Source organism: Phodopus roborovskii, unplaced genomic scaffold, assembly GCF_943737965.1.
Source record: "Phodopus roborovskii unplaced genomic scaffold, PHOROB, whole genome shotgun sequence".
NCBI classification, from domain to species: Eukaryota; Metazoa; Chordata; class Mammalia; order Rodentia; family Cricetidae; genus Phodopus; species Phodopus roborovskii.
Genome location: NW_026126436.1, coordinates 5,106,224 through 5,129,856, shown reverse-complemented (window position 1 = coordinate 5,129,856; position 23,633 = coordinate 5,106,224). Strand labels below are relative to the sequence as shown.

The 23,633-nt window shown below is 40.1% G+C and overlaps 1 protein-coding gene across 1 annotated transcript; it reads left to right on the top strand.

The window, feature by feature from the left end:
- Positions 1-982: 982 nt before the first annotated feature.
- Positions 983-19,151, top strand: CUNH6orf163 (chromosome unknown C6orf163 homolog). Its single transcript, XM_051187475.1, has 5 exons — positions 983-1,168; positions 4,470-4,564; positions 5,930-6,037; positions 10,127-10,329; positions 18,712-19,151. The coding sequence occupies exons 1-5, from the start codon at positions 1,021-1,023 to the stop codon at positions 19,142-19,144; spliced, it is 987 nt and encodes a 328-aa protein (XP_051043432.1). The 5' UTR covers positions 983-1,020; the 3' UTR covers positions 19,145-19,151.
- The last annotated feature ends 4,482 nt before the right edge of the window (positions 19,152-23,633 follow it).

The following is a 23,633-nucleotide window of genomic DNA, read 5'->3' as shown; positions in this document are numbered from 1 at the left end:
GTGGTGCTTTATCACAGCAATAGAAAGGTAACAAAGATGCCCTCCCAAATCTAAAAATCAGGTTTGCTGATTTTGAATATAGACTTAATCAAGTAAATTTTCAGTTAGAATTCCACTATATTTTCCAGTTGTATTGCCATGCCACCAAAACACATTTATAATAACCTGAAAGTGACTCAGAGACTGCCTCCACTGTCCATTAGTTAAAAATTAATTCTTTAACAAAAGTATACTTAAAATGTGGTCAGCTGACTAATGCTCCTTCCCATAGTCACCCAGATCCTGACCACTGGCCCCTGTGAATATATGGTAAAAAGGGACCTTGCAGCTTTGCCCACATGTAGGATCTTGAGATGACAGGATTATGCTGGTTCGTGTGGAGGTGCCTGGAATAGGCCCAGAGGTCCACAGTGAGAGGCAAAAGACCAGAGTAAGGAGCGGCTCCTCCACAGAAGCAGAGGCCACGAGTCTTAAGAAGATTTATGGCCATTAAAGGTGGGAAACAGGAAAACAGTCTTCCCAGAGCCTCCACAAGGAACCAGTCCTCCTGGTGTCTTGATTTTTCCCCCTAAAATCATTTTAGATTCTGACTTCCAGAAATTAAATAGAATAAGTCATGAAGATTGTGTTTACTTGTTATAGCAGCAAGAGGAAACTCAGGCAAATGCCTAGCAGCTGTCATTTCAAGCTGCTTTTATGAGCAAAGCTTGTCTTACCTAGCAACAGTTGTTAAGTAAGTTGACAACTTAAGTTTAGACACTGGGAGGGAGAAACTGCCTATCTCTGCCCAAATCCAGTGCCCACACCTTGTATGGCAGAGGTTGGTAATACCATTCCTTAGACATATAGCCACTGCCTAATCATGTTGAAACATTTAATCCTTGGCATCCTCTAACAGAATCTTAAAACCTTGACCCTCTTCCAGGTTTCTTATACTTCTAGCTTCTCTTGAAACTACCCTTTTCCCTGATCCTGATATTATTTTAACTGTAAGCAGGAAAACGGATCAGAAATTTAACTATGATCAGAAATCCAGATTATAATAATTTTGTTTGCTGTGCTGTTTGCAATAAAATAATCCCACCATCCCCATTTGGGGAGACCTTCAAACGGATCCATGAATACAAGCCATTTAAGACACGCTTTTACACTCACAAGGATATACTGGGTAAGTCATTTTACTCTTTTTTGGGGGATGGTGGTGGGAGATCTTTTGAGACAAGGTTTCTCTACATAGGTCTGGCTGTCCTGGAACTCACTTTGCAGACCAGGCTGGGCTCCAACTCACAGAGATCACCTGTTTCTGCCTCTCAAATGATGGGATTAAAGGTGTGCTCTACTGTGCCTGGCAGTAATTTGTTATATTTCATTTGTTATGGCATAGACTAGTATTGTGTGTCATCCTTCAGCCCCTTCCTGTTTAAGTTTACTTGCCTCTGTAGGAAATCCATTATGAAATGATAATGTGTTAGAATGCAGCCACTCTACTTAACCTTTTGTGTGTTTCTTGTGAATAATAACATTCATACATATCCTTCAAATTGTTTTGAAACTTTAATGAAATATTGTACCTGGAAAATCATAGTAAATGTGTGTTCTTTCCAACTTTGTCTAATCCTGGGGACTTTCATACATATAGGAGAGAAAATATCTAAATACTCCAATAAGTGAGTGGAAGAAACTTAGCCTTTACTTTGTAACTAGTGGCAAGAGCAGATACATATAAATAACACAGGAATATTTATCATGTACACATATATACACATATTATATAAGCAAATGAATTATAATTCATATTTCTACTTCTCACACCTAGAAAATGTTTAACTAATCCTGGATTTTATGTATATTTTCTAAGGACCCTTCAAATATTTTTTCCTATCTTCTTTACCATTGGTGTGGTGAGTTAATGGTTATTTGATTTCACTAATAATCTACTGAAAGTTAGGACCCGAACTAAAAGGTAGGGGAAATATAATTATAAACATCCTCTAAAACAACAGTTCCAAACTGATTTTTAGCTTTCAGTAAATTTTTGGTATTATTAATTGTAGTCCCTAAAATAATTTTTAGACCCAAGACAATGCTATCTCTATTCCTTAACAATTTAATGATATACTTTAAATGATTCCTTGTACATTATGGGATATATGAATCTAAACTCTAAACAGATAAATGTATGTAGAAATCAATATTTTATATTCACTTGCCTGGGTTTGTTCTTAAATAATTATAAATCAAAAGAGAGCCAAAATTCTACATTCTTTATAAGGAAACTAACTCAAAAGCACCTTGAAGTATCTGTACGAGAGTATTTCACAAGACAATGATCTCTGCCATTACAATCTCCAGGGTCAGGCCTCACCATGTACATATATTTTCTCACATCTTTAAAACTCTTAGTTTTGGAATAACTTTGTTCTTAGGTTGTACCCCAGATTTTCTCATTGGTTTGTTATATAATACTGGTACATTGTCAAAACTAGGTAGTTAGCATGATAAGAACAACACTCTTACCTCAGGTACATACCTTTCAAATCATTTGCCCCTTAGACATGTAGTTTTATGAAATGTATCACATGTATATTCATGTAACCATCACCATAAGAAACTTCTTCATGCTATCCATTAACAGTCAGTCATACTTTTTAAACTTCTGGTAGCCATTGATCTATTTCTCTGTCTTTATAATTTTATTGCTTGAGAATGCTAACAAAATCATATAATGTGTGGCCTTTTAACACTGGCTTTTTTTCATCTGCACAGTGGTTTTTTTATTATTATTATTAATAGTACCTCCTTTCTCAGCATGTATATTTTCAAAAGGTCTGTAGATGTCTTCTGCAGTTAAGGTTGAGAACAACAAATATAGTTTTACATTTAACAACAAATATAGTTTTAAATTTAAACATTAAAAAGCATTACCCTGCATTTGTGTTACATTTTTTATGAATGTGATGAATTTACACAATATTGAGATTATATGCATTCACCTCTGAGACAATAATAGTGCTTTGTTTTAAGACTCACTAATTAGGTGGCAGAGGTGCACTGGAGAGATGTCTCAGCAGTTAAGAGTATTTGCTGATCTTCCAGAAGACCCAGCTTCAGTTTTCAGCACCGCAATCAACTGTTTGTAATTATAGCTCCAGGGAATCCAATGTCTCTGGCTCCTGGGAGTACCTGAACATACTCATACAGATACACACACCTGCCCACAAAATAAAGTGATAAAAATAGCACATTTTTTAAAGGCTTACTAATGATCTAGTGGTAAAATTCTATCCCCAAAACATATCTTTCAGCTGTAGGTAATGGAAACTTTGAACATAACACATAAAGTGGAATTTTGTGATAGAATTTCTTGATCCTTTTAACAAAAACTCAAGGTGGAACCTGTCATTGAGATATCAGTCTACCATGCTCACACTCGGTGAATTGGCTGAGTACTGCATCAGGCCTACTCAGCATCTAGGAAAGGATGTGAATACAAATGGTTCTAACATGTATTAACTACAGTGTAGAAATCCCAGAGGAAAAGAAGCTATTTTCTCTTTACATCTTTATGCACCTAGGTCAGGCTTGACTATGTGCCAAATTCCAGACTAGCTTCTTTAAGAAAGAAGGGTCAAGTGATTTGCATGATGCTGTTGGCAATCTTAGTACACCATTTAAGTGAGGGAGTTCTTGAGAGAAGTGGGGCCTGTTACCACAGCAGGAGATGTTGAGCAAATACATACCCACAGTATCTTACAGTGAGGATTGCATTATAACAATTTAAGGGTCATCTCAGGTAAGAAGATGTGTAAACCCTGGGTCCATACCAGAGGGCTAAGTTCTTAGTTCCAGGTCCAGAATTGTTCCCACCTATCTGATTTTGTGTGTCTGTCTACCTTCTCTAGAGTTACACTTTGAGTGGAGAAGGTATTATGGGATGTTATTATGAGGAAGTCAAATTAGATCGTTGACAGGGTAACAATAATGAACTGTAAACTTATCTCACATGACCAACACTAGTAAAAGGCTTAGACACGGTGTATTAAGGACAGCACCCTGTCAGAATCAAGGAGAGAGATGTACGATGTGCCAAAGCCTTGTGATTCCACATTCTGCTTCGAGTGTGCCACACTTTGCAGGGCGTTGTCTACTGTTTAGACAGAGGCATGAAAAGCTAACTGACTCTAATCAGTGATGAGCTCCCTCTTAATCAGTTAGTTAAGGAAAAGTTAACCTTCCTGTGGGTATATCTCCAAAGATGACAGTGTAGGCTAGGAATACATCCGAGTAGAAAGGAGCATGCTTAGCATGATGAGTTCAATTCTTAGTGCCAAAAATAATGAAAATGATTGACATCACCTAATAGGATGTGTCTCCTAGATTGGCTCGCATAAATAATAAGCTAATAGTAGAAAGGAAAGCCAGGGAACTATCTACAGGGAACTGTAATGATTTTTGTTCAAAATACACAGATATTGGGGCAAGTATCCTGAACCAAGAAGAGCAGTATCAAGAGGCTGCACTCAGGGAAACCATTGCAAAAGCAGAAGCCAAAGTGTGGAAGCAGGTAAGGGGCTCAGAAATCACCCTGAACCACATCTCTTCTGGCCAGAATAGCAGGCAAGAGATAGCCCACAGAGTCCCCACAGACTTTGGGTTCTTGGGCATGTCCTTTGCCCTCTACATTCTTGGCTTCGTTTGTAAGGAGGGATAATGATTCATTGAGAGGGTTCACTGAAGGAACATACTTGACATGAGGTGATGCTTTGTAAGAAGCAGGTCCTGCCAAGAATTTCCTTCCAAGTAAGTTACCCTCTGTTGTGATGATTCCAGCCACTACTCTCATTTTATTGAAACTTTAACAGAATAGGGCCATCTTTGTTGTAAATTGTTTACTATGGTATCCTGTTCATTTATGGGCTATCCGTCTGTGCAGTATGTAATACATACTTGTAACTAAATGCCCATTTCCCCAAATGTCTTATCTTGACCTACTCTCATCTACTGTCTCTAAAGTCCTTGATGCTTCTAGTCGTCAGGTTCCTACAGTTCCTGCTACACAGGAGGCTGGTCCAGGAAGAGGCAGGGGCAGGAACAGTCAGGGGCAGGAGCAGGAGCAGTCAGGGGCAGGAGCAGTCAGGGGCAGGAGGAGGCAGGGGCAGGAGGAGGCAGGGGCCAGGGGACTCTGGCAAGACCATAACTTAGCCTAGGAAATCTAAAAAGGGACCCACATGACTTAAACAAGCAAATAAAACAAAAGCCCAAACTCTGATGCACTGGGCACGTGGCTGCTGAGTGCCATGGGGTATCTGAAGATTGGACTAAGTACTGCTTTACTCATAGTTGGAACTAAGTAAAGTCTCAAACCCACAGTGTTCTTCCAATCATGGATGAATTGGAATAAATGACTTTCTAAAGAGAATTAAAGCTCTTAAGGGGAAGATAAGGAATAGCACTCAGAATCTAGTAATAATAAAAGCTCAACATTAATAGTCATCAATTACTTACACATACCAACATAAAGAAATGCTCTTATGAACAGTCTACAGTTAGAATATGCTCTCCAGTATCTGAGTATTTCCTTCAAATAACCTAAAATAAACTCTTTGCTGATTCCTGCTGAAGGGTCTCAATAGTACTCATGCTCCCTGCCTAGAACCTTTCAGCTTTATGTGTCTGTTCCCTTCTCTATGATCCCTAGGTTAACATACTCAGCTGCAAACAGTGGCCCTGCCTTTAATGATTCCAAATACAGCAAAGGGAGCTCTGGGCTCTGTGGGAAGCAGGAGTGGAACAGTGCAATTAGGGAGCCATGGTGGCTGCTACTTTTCATTGAGCATGAAAAGCTAACTTACCAACTTCTTCAATAATGAACAGCTTCTCTGCGCGTTCCCTGAAGTAGTAATAGATGAATGGACCTTTTCTTTCAAAGGCTAATGAACTCCAACAACAAGCAGTGGACAAAGCACTTGAAGATGCAAATGCCAGGCACAGATTTGAAGTTCAGATGCTGGAAGAACAACATCAAAAAGACTTAAAGGTTTTATATATATTGACTTGTTCATTGTCTTTTTAAAGCATTTAGCCTGGTAAGCAAAAGTATTTATGTTAGTTGACACAGGGAGAGGGGCAGTAACTAGGAAAGTTCAGGAGTTCAGGTTAGTATTCCATAAAGGTTGGGAGAGAACCACAGTGATTCATAAGACACAAGGTTCTGTCACAGCCCTTTCATAGCACAGATTAAATAACATATAATTAAATAACTAATATCATAACTGTCTGTTGAGTGTGTCTGGTTCCCTGGCATGACCACAGCCTCCATATGAGCAATCTGTCTTGTTACTATGCTAGCCCTGGTGTCTGGTACTGTGCTTTGACTTAACAGGGACTCAAATCATTGAATCAATGGAACAAGCTGTCCTTTCCATTCTCCTGGGCTTCCTGCTTACATTCTTTTCCCTAAATTTGCTTTTTCTGAACTGCCAAGAGGGACATATTAGCTGCCCCTGAAGTATTCCTAGTATGCTGATGGTCACAAGATAAGAGGACCTCTTTTGTGTTTTAAATTTTCACTGTGATATGGTGATATGTATTTATTGTACACGACAATGTGATACAAAATAACATTTAAGTATACACACACACATATGTATATATCATATGTATACTTGTAAGTATATATTGTATGTTGGGAATATCACCTCAAACCCCCCTCTCCTTCCCATTCTCACCCAGCCCATTAGTTCCCTTTGTTTCTCTGGGCAGTTTTACTTCTACTTTTATATCATACACACATATATGATTTTAAGTATCAACATAAAATCTAGGAACCACATATGAGAGGAAGCATGAGATTTCTTTCCGATACTGGCTTAATTCATAATTACCTCTAATTGCATTCATTTTCCTGAAAACAGCAACAAAGCACATTGTGAATACATACCATATTTTCCTTATCTTGTTCTTCTGTTGTTAGGTACTGGGGCTGGCTAAGAGGAATTTTCTAACTTTGTGACTAATGCTGGTCAGTGTTCCCAGTAGAGGGACTCACTGCTTAGTTCAAAATCTCACAAAACTTGTCCAGAGGACCAGAACACAGAACTTTCTTCCCATTTGCCGAGGGAGAGGCAGAGGAGCACTGGATACTTATGCATGCTACATGGGCAGAGGCTACAGGAAAGGACAGCAGAGATCCTAATGATGATGGATAAGAAGCTTACGGACATGGACTCACGCATTCATGAGCACTTATCATATACTAGTGTGTACCCAATACGGTTAAATGGATTGTCTTTGTCCTCAGATGACCTACAGGAAAGGGAGCTCTCCTGCACAGTTCCTGCCTAGCAGTAGGATAATCCCTGCCTGGCCCCAGACGCCCACTTCAGCCAGGTTTGGCATGGTTGCTGATGGGAGTCGGCTGAGTCAGCCCACTGCCCAACTTCAGAGCAATAAGAGAATATGAATCAACATGTCCATAGCATGAAGCAAAAACATTAGATCATTCCATTGAACTTTTTATGAAATAAGCTAAATGTTAAAGACATTCAAACTATTTCATTATTCAAAGCTAGAGATTTAAGGGATGAAGCCTACTGCTGTGAAAAACGAGGAATAAGGTAGCATTTCTAAACAACTAATATTTTTTTTCTATAATTGTTTTCAAAATTTACCAGTTGGAGCCATTCTGGAAATATATACATACATACATACATACATACATACATACATACATACATACATACGAAACAATCTTATTTTACATGTGAATCTCAGTCCCTCCCCTCCTTTCCTGACCCCCACTGACACCCTATCTCATCCCCTTTCTGCTCCATAGGGAGGGTGAGGCCTCATTCTGGAAAGATTCTTAAAGTTAGAATCTGTTGTTTCCCCTCGTCTGCCTGTGTGTGTGTGTGTGTGTGTGTGTGTGTGTGTGTGTGTGTGTATGTGATGCATATGAGTGTGCAGGTGTGCATACCCAAGTATGCATGTAGAGGCCAGAGGAGGACTTCAGAGTACTCCCCCCTTCTCTTTTTAAAAATAAATTATGTGTGTGCATGCATAACGTGTGCACAATATGTGTGTGTAGTGATTAGAAGACAACGGCTAGAGTCAGTTCTTTCCTTTCTACATGTGGACCCCAGGTATTAAACTCACATTGTCAAGCTTGGTGGCAGGCTCCTTTGCCCACTAAGTTATATCGCAGACCCCAGGTTATCTGTCTTTATTGCTTTATTGTCTTTAGCAGGCTCCCTCTCACTGGCCTGTGAACTCACTGATTTGGCTAAGCTGGATCACCCAGTGAGATTCTGTCTCTGTCCCCTAATACTGGGGTTATAGGTATGGACAGACATACCACAGCTCTTTACATGGATGCTGGGGGCTCAAATTCAGGCCCTCATGCTTGCTCGGCAAGCATGGTTACTCTCCTAAGCCACCTCCCCAGCTGCTAATTGTGTTTTTGAAACGGTCTCACTAGGTAAACTGGTCTCAAAGTCATAATTCTCTTGACTTTTAAATGTTGGGATGTGCTATGACACCCAAGTTTGTCATACTCTTAAAGTAGCCAAAATGAGAGCTTGGAAACCTTTCTCTTGGGCTGGAGAGATGGCTCAGAAGTTTAGAGCACTGGCTGTTCTCCAAGACATCCTGAGTTCAATTCCCAACACCAACATAGTGACTTACAACTGTCTTTACTGTAGTCCCATGGGATCTGATGCCCTCTTCTGGTGGTGTGCAAATACACATGCAGACAAAACACCCATACACATAAAACATATGAATAAATCTTTCTTTTTAAGAATGGAAAATCTTTTCTCTTGAAGACATTGGACTCTAACATTTTCTTCAATGAGGGGGATTGAACTCAGGGCTTCACTTCTGCTAGGGAAAATGCTCTGTCACTGACCTACATGCCCACTTCTAATAAATAAATTTATCTTTGAGATAGTTTTTCTAGAAAGAAAAGAAATTAATGAATTTCTTGAAAAACTCTGTTGTCTTACCCAGTAATGAAGGGAACTGATACTTGAGAACTCTGGTCTACATCTCTAATTCTGTCTCTAACTGGCTGTGTGAAGTGACTTAATTCTGTTATGTTCTCTTCACAACCCTGAAGTAAATAAAAATTGCCTTTTAATGAAGTTTTGAAAGTTCAAGACATATTTAATTGCCCTTCATTTCTTGAATATGATCCTGATACAATACCCATTATGCAATGACAAAGAACAAATATCGAATATCAAATTGTGAATACTAATGCAATCCTTGATCTTGTTCATTGTACAGTGAGTCCTCTGAGGATGAGGGTCCTTGTGTTTGTAGTGTTCTTGTGTTTGTAGTATCTTGGCCCAGCAGAGGCTGTCTCACCATGAAGTTAGTAGGCACTTCCAAAATGGCAACAGGCTTTTCCTTTAGGTCCTTTTGTGAGACTTTGCCACAAATAATGGTTTAACTATTGCTGTCTTTCTCTGCTTGGTTGAAAATACTCCACATGTCCCCCTACTGTAGAGTGATTAAGCTCCTGTCCCCTCCATGAGTGAGAAGGAGTAGCAACCCTAATGATGAGAACGTAGCACAGCAGTGAGATGGGAAGGCAGACATCTGTGACTGTAGTGATGTGCCTGCTTCCTGCCTGAGCCTCAGATTCCCTTCATTAATGCCATTTTCCAATATCACATTTCATATTCCCATATATAATGATACTGTGACAATCAATAAAAAACATGTAGTTGGAGCTGTAGCCCAGTGACAGCCTATCATTTGTGAAACCCTGGGTTTCACAGCACTGAAAAAGAAAAGAAAATTAAAAGATTAAAAGTGGCCAAAAAATTTTAACCATGCTCCTCTAGCCTATTTTCATTTTGCATACTGCCTTTCAATGTGATCTTTCATATATATGTATAATATATATATGCATATATATATTCATGCATACAGTTTGAATATTTTATTTAAATGAAAATTGTACTTATAATTCACAGTTACTTTTAAATCACCTATTTAACAGGTTCCATTATATCAGATAAATGAAACTTTGATGGATTTAGCTTCTAGTATTCACTTTAAGACATCACTTTAGGACATCAAGTAATTTCTAAATCAGGTTTTCCCATCCCCTTTCTTTAAGGCTGTAGAAGCAAGGACCAAGATGGAGATGTTTCAAAACATGGATGAAGAACTAAAGAGAGAGCACTCCGCTGCAGAACAACGTATGGTCCATAGAATCCAGAGGATTATGATGGAGTGCCACAGAGAGAAGTTAGAGGCTGTCAAGAAAGCCAGGGAAGAAGAAAGAGAGATTGCCCAGAAAGCTATCCAGGAGCAGAAAAGGTACTCCAGGGAACACTAGCATCTGACTCAGTTAAAATCCACCCAGAGAAAGAAGGTTAAGGTGTATAAGTGAATATTGCCCAGCTTTTCCTGATTTTATTATGAGGTATACCAAGCACGGGTATGCACAAAAGTAGGAGAGAAAAAGAGGGGAAGAAGGAAGGAGAACGAGGGGGCATTGGTTTAAGAAAAATGGTAGCATAAGTACTCAAGTTTCTAACACATAGCATAAGGGGTTGAAAGTTGCCAACACTTCTGAAGGTCTGTGTTACATTCTCAGTCTTATCTCTATCCCCCTTTTCAACGTTATGTTTCTTATTTTGTGTCTCCAGCATTAAACTGCTCAGAAGTATCAATAAACACTTTTACATAAACACATAAGAGTCATTGTTTGCAGCCTAGTTCACACGCTGTGGAAGATGTGCTAGTTCTTGAATTTTTCCTTATCAATTAATTGGTGCATACACAGAAATATTAACTTCATGGAAATGTATGGGAAAAAACACACAAGTCCCAATTTATTATTTCCCGCATCACCTTTGTCTCCCCAAAACAAACACTTTATATAACAAGCCTTATATCTTTCCACATCCTTTGATATATCCACTGCCATATTGGTGTGTGTGTGTGTGTGTGTGTGTGTGTGTGTGTGTGTGTGTGTGTGTAAGGAGTAAGGTTTTTCAGCCCGCTGCCTAGTCTTGTCCTACCGCTGCGCCAGCCCCCATATAATGCACTGAGACTCTGTATTTGATATAATTCTGTTGGCCCGTTACTTGTTTCTTATCAGCTAGCTCTGTCTTAATTATTAACCCATTTCTGTTAATCTAATATTTCCACGTGGTCACATCTTACCGGGGAGTGAACCCAGACTTCTGTTCTCTTCAGTCTCTCCATGCTGACTCCTCCTTACTCCTTCCTTTTTCCTCCTTGTCTCCTAGTCCCGCTTTCCTATCTTGCTTTCCTATTGGCCAACAATGCTTTGTTCATTAACCAGTATGAGAAACATATTTACAGATTCGCATCTCCCATCACATAACCACAAATAATTTTTTCAGATCATATTATACATAAGTGTGCATTGAGAGAGGAGAAAGGCAGAAGGGAGAAGGGGGAAGAGAGAGAAGAGACAGGGAGACAGAGACAGAAGAGGAGAGGAAGGGAGGAGAAGGAGGGAGAGAGGAGAGAGGGGAGAGGAAATGAGAGCAAACTAAGACAGTCCAGTCAGGAGTGCAGGGTTTATTGGCACAAGAGAAAATCATGTTTCCAGATATTCCCAAGCTGGAATAGCAGAACCAAGATGGAATCTTCCTGTTTGTCCTTCAAGACTGGGTTTGTCCCTTTTGGTTTTTGCTGCTTGACTTAAACATATCTACCTGTGTATAACTGCTAGGTAAAACCTTAAAGACAAATCTCTCCCTGAGTTAAAGCTAGCCTTCCCAGTGGCCACAAAGAAGGCTGGAGAGCTATGGCATTCAGGTAGCCTCTCTTCTGCCTGGATCGTATCTTTGTGAACAGAGAGCATTTGCTGAGAATGAGTTGTGGTCCAGTACAGTGGATGCTGGGCCCTCTGCTCCCTCCCCAATCCCTCCATCTCCAGGAGTTCTGGCTCTTCTTCCAGAGTCTCTGGATTCACTTTTCACACACACACACTGACTCCTCACACACCGGAAGTCTCCTGTATCCTCCCTTGTTTGTTGTTTTTCCCCCTTCAGCTCTTCTGTAAGGCTTTAGTGTAAGTTTTGTTTTGTTTTCAATTTCCATCTTTTATTGACTAAGATTAGAGAACTGCTATGACTATTATTTAATTCTATCCAAATAAAATATCCATTTTGCTCACTCATGGCTCTTAATGTCTTGAAGAGAGCCTAGTACATGGAAAGCATTTGTTAATGTCAAAACATTGTTCTTACTCAGAAGGAAGAGGGAAAAGTTTGTTCAAGAGCAAAATATGAGTTACCTGGGCTAGAAAGAAGATTCGGGTTATCTCAAATACCATGGTAACAGGTCCGTGCATGTGTTTGCATGAGTGTGTTCACATGTATGTTTGCATTTACGTGTGTATGTTCACATTGTGTGCATGCATATAGAGGTCAGAGGGCACACTCAGGTGTTCCCTCAGGAATTACCCAAACTCACCCACCACCCCACCCCAAGACAGATTACACACTGGGCTAGAATTTGTCAGGTAGCCTGGCTAGTGAGTCCCAGGCTCACCTGTCCCGGTCTCTGCAGATCACATACCATGCTAGGTTGTTGTTTTTAACATGGGTTCTGGGAATCAAACTCACATCCTCATGCTTGCAAGGCAAGCCATCTCCACAAGTCCAGAACAGAGTTAAAAATCAGTGCATTTTTAAATACATTTGTGGAAACATTGGGTATCACAGAAAAGGAAGTCTCTGTTATAGGTCTCAGGTGTGACCTGATGACATTATTAATCTTTGGACTAGGTTGATAGAAGTTAAGGAGTGTGTTTGCACATTACATTTTTTTTTCTACCTGACAGTTCACAAGGATGGTAGAGGTCAAACACAGAAGTATGCAATAGTGACTATTTGGGAGGTTACATATTTCTCAGGCTCTGGACCTGTAACATCTTATTTCTCATGTCACTGAAGTTTTAATCAGTCCATCGGTTTTGTAGAATGCCTAACACAGATACAGGCTTGTACTATGTGACAAGATCATTCATTCTTTTCTGTTGTTTTTATTTATCACTTTCTTGGATGGTAGGGATTGAACCTAGAGCTTTTTGCATGGTTGGTAGGTGCTCTAGAATTGAGCTACATCCATAGCCCTTGTAAACCTCTGAACAAATGCTACAAATTCATTCTTATCAGTTAAATCTGTAGGGTACCAACCAGCTCTTATCTTTAGGCATTACTAAATTCCAGGTACCTTTAGTCACTTGCAGAAACTAATTTGTGGAGAGAGACATAATTAAAATTCTGCTAAAGAGTTTATTTGGATACTCTGGTGGTTTATACTGAAAATTTGATAGAGTCTAGAGACCCCTTGTATATAAAGCTCTGGGAATGTCTGTGAGAGATTTTGTAGGCTGGGCTAGTTGAGGTAGGAAGACTCACCTCAGATGTGGGCTGGAGATTCTAGAATGCATTACAAGAAGATTGCATGCTGAGCATCTGCACTCATCACTCCCTGATTCCTGGCTGTGGATGTAGTGTGCTGTCCTCTCCATGATGGACCACGGCCCCACACTGGAAGCAAAACTAAAGCCTTACTTGCTTAAGTTGCTGTGGCAGGTCTTTTATTGCAGCAACAAGAAAACTAATTCAGACCATCAGTACTAAGAAGTGAGACAGTTGCTGTGATAAACCTGACCATGTGGTTCTTAGGCCTTTGGAATTGGGTGGTAGTAATGGTGGCAGAGTCTGCAATTCAGGGTAGAAAACTCCTTCAGTGCTGTAGTCAGGCTCCGTGGACTATTCTGGTGGGAAGAACACAATGCCAATAGAAGTGCAGAGTGTGGGGTCCCTGATGGTTCAAAGAAGGACAATAACTCTGTCAAGAAGTGGGCTAGAGGCCCTTCATGAGATGCCTTCAGATTTCCTAACTTCTTTACAGCTGAGCAATAATGCCATTGTTTATCTACGTTGTATACACCACATTTTTAAATCTCTTCATTGGTCGAAGGTCATCTGCTTTGGTTCCATTTCCTAGTTATTGTGAATAAACAGTTATCCAGCAATGAACATAGATGAACATGCATCTCTGTAGTGCAGAATAAAATCCTTCAGGAATTTCCCAGGAATGATGTATAGCAGTTTTGTTTATAGCTCTTTGAGACAACTCCAGGCTGATTTCCATGGTAAGGGCTCTCTTCCCCGCATCTACTCTAGCATCTGCTGGCTCCATTTCTGATGATGGCTGTTCTGATTGAGCTGAGGTCTTAAAGTGGTTTTGATCTACGTTTTTTCTATGGCTAAGGACATAGAACACCTTTTAACCCATCTTTAATGCTGTAATTTTTATGACAACTACCTTTATTCAATAGTCAGTGCACATGGGCCTTTTATATATTCCTCAAATCTCTTTCTGGGGACAGCCTGGCTTATCAGAAGATGCCTATAACCCAGCACTCAGAAGCTGAGGCAGAATGGACAGGAGTTCATATTAAGATCTAGCCAACCAGACATTAGTGAAATTTGTCTCAGAAGAGTAAGTAAACTAGCTAGCAACCATTTTGGGGGGCGAGTCTGTCATCTTGCATATCTTCAGACTAAGTCCTGAGTCACAGAGAGAAACTAAGCAGACTATGAAGGTCATGTGAAGAGGAAATGGTAGAGACTAAAGCTAATCCTGGCCTGTGTTTTATGTGCAATTTTTCCATTGTATTAACCTGTTCTACAGGAAGTCATTAGAGTTATTGAGTTTTTCCATTTCACCTGAACTTGTCAAGTGTCTTCTGGATCAAATGGATTTGAAACTGAGGCTCTGGTAGAAAGATATTATGCCCTTTTCTCAATTTAAATGCAGTAACCAAAGTATGACTTCCACGTCTGACCTAGGTACTGCTACAAATAGCACACAGGGATTGAAAGAGTTAAACTTCTGAACGAATCCAGTGAAGTGGGGATGAGTTATGTAGTAAGGTGGGCTTCTGGAGGAAGTTGTCTTGTGTTGGTCTTTAGGAGAGAGAGAGAGCTGATTTTTTTGAGAGAGAATTAAGAATGAAAACAGAATGAGTTTCCTATATAATGAGACATGGCCAATGGAAAGTTTAAGAACCTTACTGAACCCCAAAATGTAAGTGTGCCACAGAAGGCTGGCCTCTGGATATTTTCTCCACACTCTTGTTTATATAATGCTCCCAACCCAACTCCAGCATGAACTCCCTCCCTCCCTCCCTCCCTCCCTCCCTCTCTCTCTCTCTCTCTCTCTCTCTTTGTGTGTGTGTGTGTGTGTGTGTGTGTGTGTGTGTTTCAAGACAGTATTTCTCTGTGTAATAGCCTTAGTTGTTCTGGAACTCACTTTGTTGACCATGCTGGCCCAGAACTCACAGAGATCCCCCTGCCTCTGCTTCCTGAGTGCTGGGATTAAAGGCATGTGCCACCACTGCCTTGTGAAAGGCATGGATTATTCACAAACCTAGCTAGTATAAATTTTGGTATTATTTGGAACAACAAAATGTGTTAATGAGAACTACATTTGTATAACCCAAATATGTATTTTCATGTATTGCCTGCCCATTGTATGTACACCAGTCAAAGATAAGAGGCCCACAGCCTCCATGCTCGTGCCCCAACCCATGTGTGGCTTCAATTCCAGCACTTCAAGTAAATCATCATAATTTTCTAGAGCTGAGCTCAAAAGGTATAAATTTCAAAGGATCAAAAAGTCAAGCTCTGAATTGGGCTGAGAGAAATTGACAAGGTATACTCAGAACAATACCAGATTTTTGCTGGGAGCTTTTGCCATCAAAGTATTTGAAAAAGAAGTTGACACCTGGGCTAGACTTTGTTAGCTCAGCTTACCTTAGTGCCAGGAACCTTCTGATTCACCCAGGAAGCACACCTTCATCTTTGGGGATGTTGGATAGGGTCATGGAAAGTTTTTTCCAGCTTTTTCTGCCCTAGGCTCTAGAGGCCTTGGTCCCAGCCTCACTAACAACCTATTAATCAAACATCAGGGTATAGCTGGAGGAACTCTACAGCATGGCTACTACTACTGATGCCTCCAGTCTCCTTTCCAGCGTCTAGCTCATTCACAGACCAAGTCTGCTTCCTTCTTGGCAGGGTCGTCTAGACCCCACCAGTCCTGGATGCTGCTGACACTCAGGGCTCTGTGGTGTTTCTTGGGTTTGTTGATTCCTGTGTCTGTTGTTCGTCACTAGTTCAAACCCTCATTGCACCCCAGAAGGTTGCAGGATGATACAAGGTGGTCTCTCTGACTCATTGCACTAAGGTTTAGCTTTCTTATTGTTACCAGAATACTATTCTAAGATGTTGTTTTCATTGTGTTATCTTACCAACGGAACATTTTATAGTGACTTCTTATGAGACTGAAGCAAGTAGTGGCCAAGAGCAGCTGCTCTCCTGCTTCCTCAATTACGTATGTGTGTGTGATTTTGAACAATAGTTCTAACAGCTATGGCTGAGCTCACATTCCTTACCTGACACGAGGGAATAATAACAGCATAAGTAAAAACAGTAACAGCCTCAGTGGGTTCTTACACAAATTAAATGAACATACATGCAAAATGCTTACAGTAGTCCCTAAGACAAAGTAAGCACTAAGCATTAACCCTGGCTGTTAATAGTGGATATAACAGAATATATAATATATAAAGAGGAAGCAGAACTCCTGGTAACTAGAGATGAATTATATTATATCAAGATTAGGGAGGTGTGATAGTTTGAATGTAGTAGGCCCCCATAATCTCACAGGGAGTGGCACTATTAGGAGGTGCAGCTTTATTGGTGTGGTTGCAGCCTTATTGGAGGAAGTGTGTCATGGTAGGAGCTGGTTTTGAAGTTTCATATAGTCAGGATACTGCCCAGTATGTCAGTCTGCTTCCTGTTGCCTGCAAGATGTAGGAGTCTCAGCTCCAGCACCATCTCTGCCTGCATGCTGTCATGCTCCCCACCATGATGATAATGGACTGAACCTCAGAGCTGTAAGCAAGCCGTCCCCATTAAATGCTTTCTTTATACGAGATGCCTCCTCACAGTAATAGTGTCTCCTCACAGTAATAGTAAACCCCAACGAAGGCAGGAAGTCTCTCAGGTTTAAAGTCAGGCTGAAGGAACTAGAAAAAGTAAGAGAATGTTAACTTTGAAGGTGGATTGCAGACAATAGTGTGAGGTAAATCTTAAAAAGGATTCATCTGTGTTGGAGGCACCAGGAAGGAAGGAGATGGGGAGATTTCAATGCAGATCATAAGTACCTGACATTGGTAGATATTTTTCTTCAGACATCTTACTCAAACTAGGTTAATTACAATGTGTCACCCTTACTGAGAGCATTGCCGTGTGCCATCACTTAGAAGTGAACTCTGACAAATTTCTTCACTCATAGTGTTCTCATCATGAACCGGGCATAGTCATGGAATGACTTAACTGAATTTCAGAAGTTACCAATTAATATATACACAAAAGCCTGTCAACTTGCTTGGCACATGGTAACACATCAATAGAGTTGGCCACTATGCCATATAAATTTATAGTCTATGTATTTACATATCTGTATGTATCTAACCTTCTCTGTATATGTATAATATTATATATACTATAAATTCACACACACACAGGGCCCTTGACTCTTTGACAAAGATGAGGCATATCCGTGAAGTCAAAATTCATTTTTTTGAAAAGACCATGTTATTTCTTTTTTTCTTCTATCTCCAATGTTATATTTTTCAGAAGTTTTCATATGTAGAATATCACAATATATTCAAATAACAAGAAAAAACAGCTTTGTTTTAAGCCACACATAAAGCAATTTTATAAATGAATGTAAAATTAGACCAGTCTTTTCACCAAATGTTATATTTTATTTTGGAAAATATTTTTCATAAAAATTTTTGTGTTAAAATATAATTGATTTCTTACTTTAATTGATGTTTTTAAATGTCTGTCTTTTAGCTCCGAACCCTGTTAATGTCAATAGATAAAATCCATATAAATTATATGAATTTTGATTGTAAAGGGATTTTGGTCCTGTGATCAAAAAGTTAGAGATAATCTATAGTTAAATATAGCTCAGTTTAAACCATAGTTAAACCTAAAGCTAACCTATGAGAATAAAGTTTGCTTCTGTCTATCCTAAAAATGAGCCATGAGAGTTTGCTGGCTTAGGCCTGTAATCTCAGCTCTCAGCATCCAGTACTTAGGAGGTGAGTCAAGAGTTGGAGGTTAGGATTAGGGAGTTTGCTGTGAGATTTTGTCTCTAGTAGTGTCAGAAGCTACACCCATAAAGGCTTACCAACATAGCTGCCCAAACTTGAGCCAAATAAGGGCAGCAATGATAGGCAAGTCAAAGTGGACAGAGGAAAGCCCATGAGGCCTCAGTTCTACATTAAGAACCACAGGCAACAGAGGGATGCTGAGAGTGGGGGAAATAATCTTCCCCAGGGAAGACCACAATTGGTTATCCAACACTAAATGGTGAGCTGAAACATGCATACAGGTTAACATTATACATATCGAGTGGGTTATATTTAGGAATATATATGTGCATTATAAATATATATGTACATATGTGTGAGAACAATTTTTAAATTGATCACTGATAGCTAATCAATTCTGAAAGCTCATGTGACTTGGGTTTCTCGGGTTGGGACTCTTCTGTGATTAACGATAACTTCTTTGTGTATTTAGTGGCTCCTCGATCTAATTTGTAAATCTGTATGATCTTTTGTAGCAAGGCCATGGAAGAACTTGTGAATACTGGTGTAACAGCTATTAAAGACCAGAAGACAAGCTTGGGCCAGTTGATAAAAGCAAAGGAACATGAAATGAATGCCTACTACGGCATGGCTCAGAGGCAGAAGCAAGAAGAAGTGCAAGAAGTACTCCAAGAAGCAGAAAAAACACATCAGGCCACCCTGGACAATGTGATGGATAAACTGGTTAATACCCAGGGGGAGCTGGTGTCTGTAGCAAAGCAACTGGGAATCATGACAAACTGGAAAGATTTTCTGGAGGAGGAATTACAGGAAACCAGGGAAGCATTTCAGAAGTACATCAATTACACCTTTCCCAGGCTTTCCCCAGGACACGCTGACTTTATTCTGCCAGAAAGAAAGAAAACACCTTCCAATCTTACTAAGGACAATGAAACGAATGCTGAATAGATGTCAGCTGAAATGCTGCCACACAAGACAGTGTCCCAAAGCTGAATAAATATACTCAATACCATCTACTGACATTTGTTCAGAGTATTATTTAGCTATAAGAATTTTTAATTGACTTTTAAAATGATCATAAAAGTTATAGATTTTTGTTGTTTCCTTTTATGTCACTTTTCAAAGTAATGAGTTTCATATGGCATTTTCAAACATTCTCAGGGCTCATTGATCTTTGCTCTCTTCTCTCCCTCTGCTTTTCTGTGCTGCAAACATGTTCATGGAAAACCAAAGTATTCAAAAGCATGTTCCAGGGCACTGTGAGCACCACCTGTAACTGAAGAGATAGGATGCACTCATTAGGAAGGGAAAACAGTGCTTAGAGGAAGTAGAAACCCACTTCTGTACCTGGCTTGATTTATTTCTACATCAGACGCATAACCACACTCACATGTGTTGCAGTTGAAAATCGGTAAAGGAGCGTGTTCTTGGATTGTTTGCATTGTGGATTGTAATCTGCACTACAGAGATTAACATCTGGTTAACAAAAACATCAATTTTCATCAAATCTTTTGAAGCAAATTTGAAATTCTGGGCCTTGCAGAGAGGATTCCCGAGAAAAGTATCTATAGAAGTTAGGGATGGAGTGTGTTCTGTGCCTGACACATGGCCCATGATGGACTGGCCCACTAATGTCAACAATCACTAAATTAAAGTGGAAGAATATAGGACTTCTATAAAACCTATAGGACTTCTTTAAAACCCCACCCACTAAAAACTTTTTTTTTTTTTTTTTGGTGTTTTTGAGACAGAGTTTCTCTGTGTAGCTTCGTAGACCAGGTTGGCCTTGAACTCACAGAGATCTACCTGTCTCTGCCTCCCAAAGTGCTGGGATTCAAGGCATGTGCTACCACCACCCAGCTAACATTTTTTAAATTGAAGTTTTAAAAGATATTCATGACTTTTTGTTTTGTTTGAGACAGGGTTTCTCTGTGTAGCTTTGTAGCTTGCCTGGAACTCACTCTGTAGCCCAGGCTGGCCTCGAACTCACAGAAATCTGCCTGCCTCTGCCTCCCAAGTGCTGGAATCAAAGGCATGCACCACCACCACCCCTAAAATTTATATACAAATACTGTATTTACATCATTTCTACCCCTTCCTCTCTCCCCTCCAACTCCTTCTTATATAATTATTGTTTTGCACACACACACACACACACACACACACACACACACACAGCCTATTTCGTGTTGCTCATATGAACATATGCTTAGGGCTGACCATTTTGGAGCAGATGACCTACCAAGGGCTTGTCTCTCTAGGGCTTTTGACTGCCTGTAGCTTTCACTTAACAAAGGGACCTCATGAAGTTGTCCTCTATCTACAGCTAAGAACTACTGCATCTGGTGCTGTAACAGCACAAGTTTTCCTGTCATAGCCACGTTATTGGAACTACTCAGTTTATGAATCTGATATACCATCATAATTCATGGGGTTTCTTCTTTTTCGTTTTGTTTTCTTTTTAATTTCTCGTGTAACTCTTGAAATAGGAGGAGCTAATAGGCTTGTAGGTGGCAATTCCTCTCCTTGATTTAGGTATGAAAACCAGCTCCTAAGGTCTCTTGTCCTACTGGTTATTGCTGCAACAGAGAGGCAGGAAATGAAGTACTATAATTTATTGTTCATCTCACCCATAAGGGCAGTTGAAAACCACACTAAAGTATATTTTTAAAACTATGCTATTTTCATGGCAGAAAATTCAGCTATGTTTTTTTCCTACCTTTTTATAATAGTGCCCATGTAAGCAATCTCTACAGTGGAATCTTGGTAAGGAAGAGGATTTAAAAATGATCCCGAGATCCTGCTGACCAGAAATAGCTTATGCACATTCTTGGAGAAACTAGAATAAAGGTAGCTTGCTTAGTCTTGCTTATTTTAGAATTCCTTTGTCACTGTTTCCCCGAAGACATATGTCCACCTCCATTATCCAGCTTCTTTTTAAGAAGAAACATTAAACTGGAAAAGAGACAGCCCACAGGCTCTCTGTGATGCTCACAGTTTCAGACTTGGTACATGGTGTTTATTACTAGGCCATTGTCATGGCTCTGTTAAAAACAAATAAGGCCAATTACTCTGCAGCAGAGAGCTAATAATGGAGAACAGTGCAGAAACATTGTAAAAAGCACAATACATTTTTAAACTTTTAGCTATTTTTGCTAAAATATGATTCTATTTTAATGGCTGGTAGTCAGAAGGCATAATTAAGTGTAGAGACATTCCATAACATTGAATCTATAACATTGACATATACAAAAAGTAAGTGTATTGCACATGTACATAGAACAAACAGTTATAAAGTGAGCACCCATGTAACCACTACCAAAGATTTCAGGGTACTCTAGGGGAACAGAACTGACAGGTATTACAAAGGGACCAACAATGGCCATGTACACAGCAGAGAGGTTAAGAACTTTGTAGTTCCATGAGTCCACATGTCTCAGAAGTTTCAATCTGGTGCTGAAGGGCTGGAGAAGTCCTGGAGAGCTGCTGGCCTCTACTCATGTTGGAAAGTTACACAAGCTGGATTCTGTTGCCAGGAGCAGCAGCAACAGCAGCAATAGAGTAGATGTGCTGATCAGCAAGGAGTGGGAAAAACATGGCTTTTCCCTCAAGCCTTTGAAAAACTGGATTGCTGCTGGAAGATACTGTCTACTCTAGGGGTTTGCCTATTCAATTCCTTCCCTGGCTCCCAGATGTCTGTCTCACCCCTGGGCATTCCTTTGCAATGACATGTTACAGATGCTGGTCACCCTCCTGGATGATCCTATGAAAGAAGAGATTACAGAGGCAGTCAGGTGCAGTCTGGAGTGTCAGATGCCAGGCATACCTCTGGGCAGTCCCTGAGGAGTCTGTTTAAGTATTTGCCCCACCCCTGGGTGATCCATCCTGAGTCAAGAATAAGACAGTGCTGTGAAGACATCCCCTGTAGAGGAATCTGCCTGTGAACCGAACACTGCACAGTTCCCCACAGTCTACCTGCATCCTGGGGATGTTATACACATCTGTGGGGCAGTGCAACTGCTAGGACTGTAACTCATATAGTCTCTTGGGGTGCTAAAGTGTGTTTGAGTCCCTGCCAAGTATGTGCGTGCATGTGTGCATGTGTGTTCATCTGTGTGAGGGTAGGCATGGAGAATTATTGTTCTCTACCTTGTTCCTTTAAGAGAGGGTCTCTGACTAACTTGCACCCAGGAAGCCTCAATTATCTTCCTGTCTCCACATCCCTTAGTGCCAGGATTACAGTCCCATTGGCTTATCACTTGGGTGCTAGGATCCAAACTCAGGTCCTCACGCTTGAGCATGAAGTTCTTTTAGCTGCTGAGTTGTCTTTCCAGACCAAGCAAGGGTCTCTATGAAACAGCATCTTGTGACTGCCCTGTCAAATGTAGAACCCTGAACATCCAGCCAAAAAGAGAGCTTTACTCACTGTTTCTTCTGTGATGCTGTTGTTATACCCTGCTCTTTATCTGCTCTTTAAAATGTCTATTACCCAAAGCATGGTGCCGATTTTCTAAGCATCACAGGTTTCCATAGTCTGCTGGTGGTGTTCCCCAAACCAAACAGAACCACACTCTCTAAGAGGCCTTTGTCTGTTTCTTTCTGAAGTTCCTTGTTCTACTTTGTGATGTAACCCAAGCATAGTCAAGCATCACTGCTCCCTCCTGCTTTCTCTGGCTTGCTTCTAGGATACTCTGGCAGACCCATCTTCCTCTGTCCTTTAGCTAGGGATAAAAAATTCCAAAGGAATAGCATCTACTTAAAATTTGTCAGTCCTATTTAAGCTAAATCCACCACTGTCTGTAGATTTCTTACTTCGTCTTCTGAAACAAAAAGAATAGTTCTATTGCTTTCATTTTTTCCAAGACATATACAATTCCTTCTCATTTTTTCTGACAAGATTCTTTTTTTGTTTGTTTTTTGGGTTTTGGTGTTTGTTTGTTTGTTTTATTTTTTTGAAACACAGTTTCTCTGTGTAGCTTTACAGCCTCTGTGTAGTCATGGAACTAGTTCTTGTAGACCAGGCTGGTCTCGAACTCACAGCAATCTTCCTGCCTCTTCCTCCCAAGCACTGGGATCAAAGGCATGCACCACCACCACTCAGCTGACAAGATTCTTTTTACCATTATCTTAATATATTCAATTTCTTCATGTTTATTTTTAAACTGATGCCATATTAGAACAAGGAAAAATTAGTTCCATGCAGACTAGAAGTCCAGCCAGTCATGTAACAGTGGTGATAATTGCATCCAAGTCCATATTTTATTTATAGATACTGTACCAAGTGCTACATGAGCATCATCACATTTACTTTTCACAACAGTAGTAGATGCTTATTTGTGGTGAAATTTTACCAGGTTGTCATTGAACCCTGACTCTCAGTTCCCGGGTGCTGGGATCACAGCTGTGGGCCAGTATGCCTAGCTTACTTGAAGAGTAC

Excerpts from the sequence above, each read along its gene's own strand:
- CUNH6orf163 (XM_051187475.1), top strand. The coding sequence starts at position 1,021 with ATGATCAGAAATCCAGATTATAATAATTTTGTTTGCTGTGCTGTTTGC. Across the intron at positions 6,038-10,126 it reads AACATCAAAAAGACTTAAAG|GCTGTAGAAGCAAGGACCAA; the intron begins GTTTTATATATA and ends CCTTTCTTTAAG. Across the intron at positions 10,330-18,711 it reads GCTATCCAGGAGCAGAAAAG|CAAGGCCATGGAAGAACTTG; the intron begins GTACTCCAGGGA and ends GATCTTTTGTAG.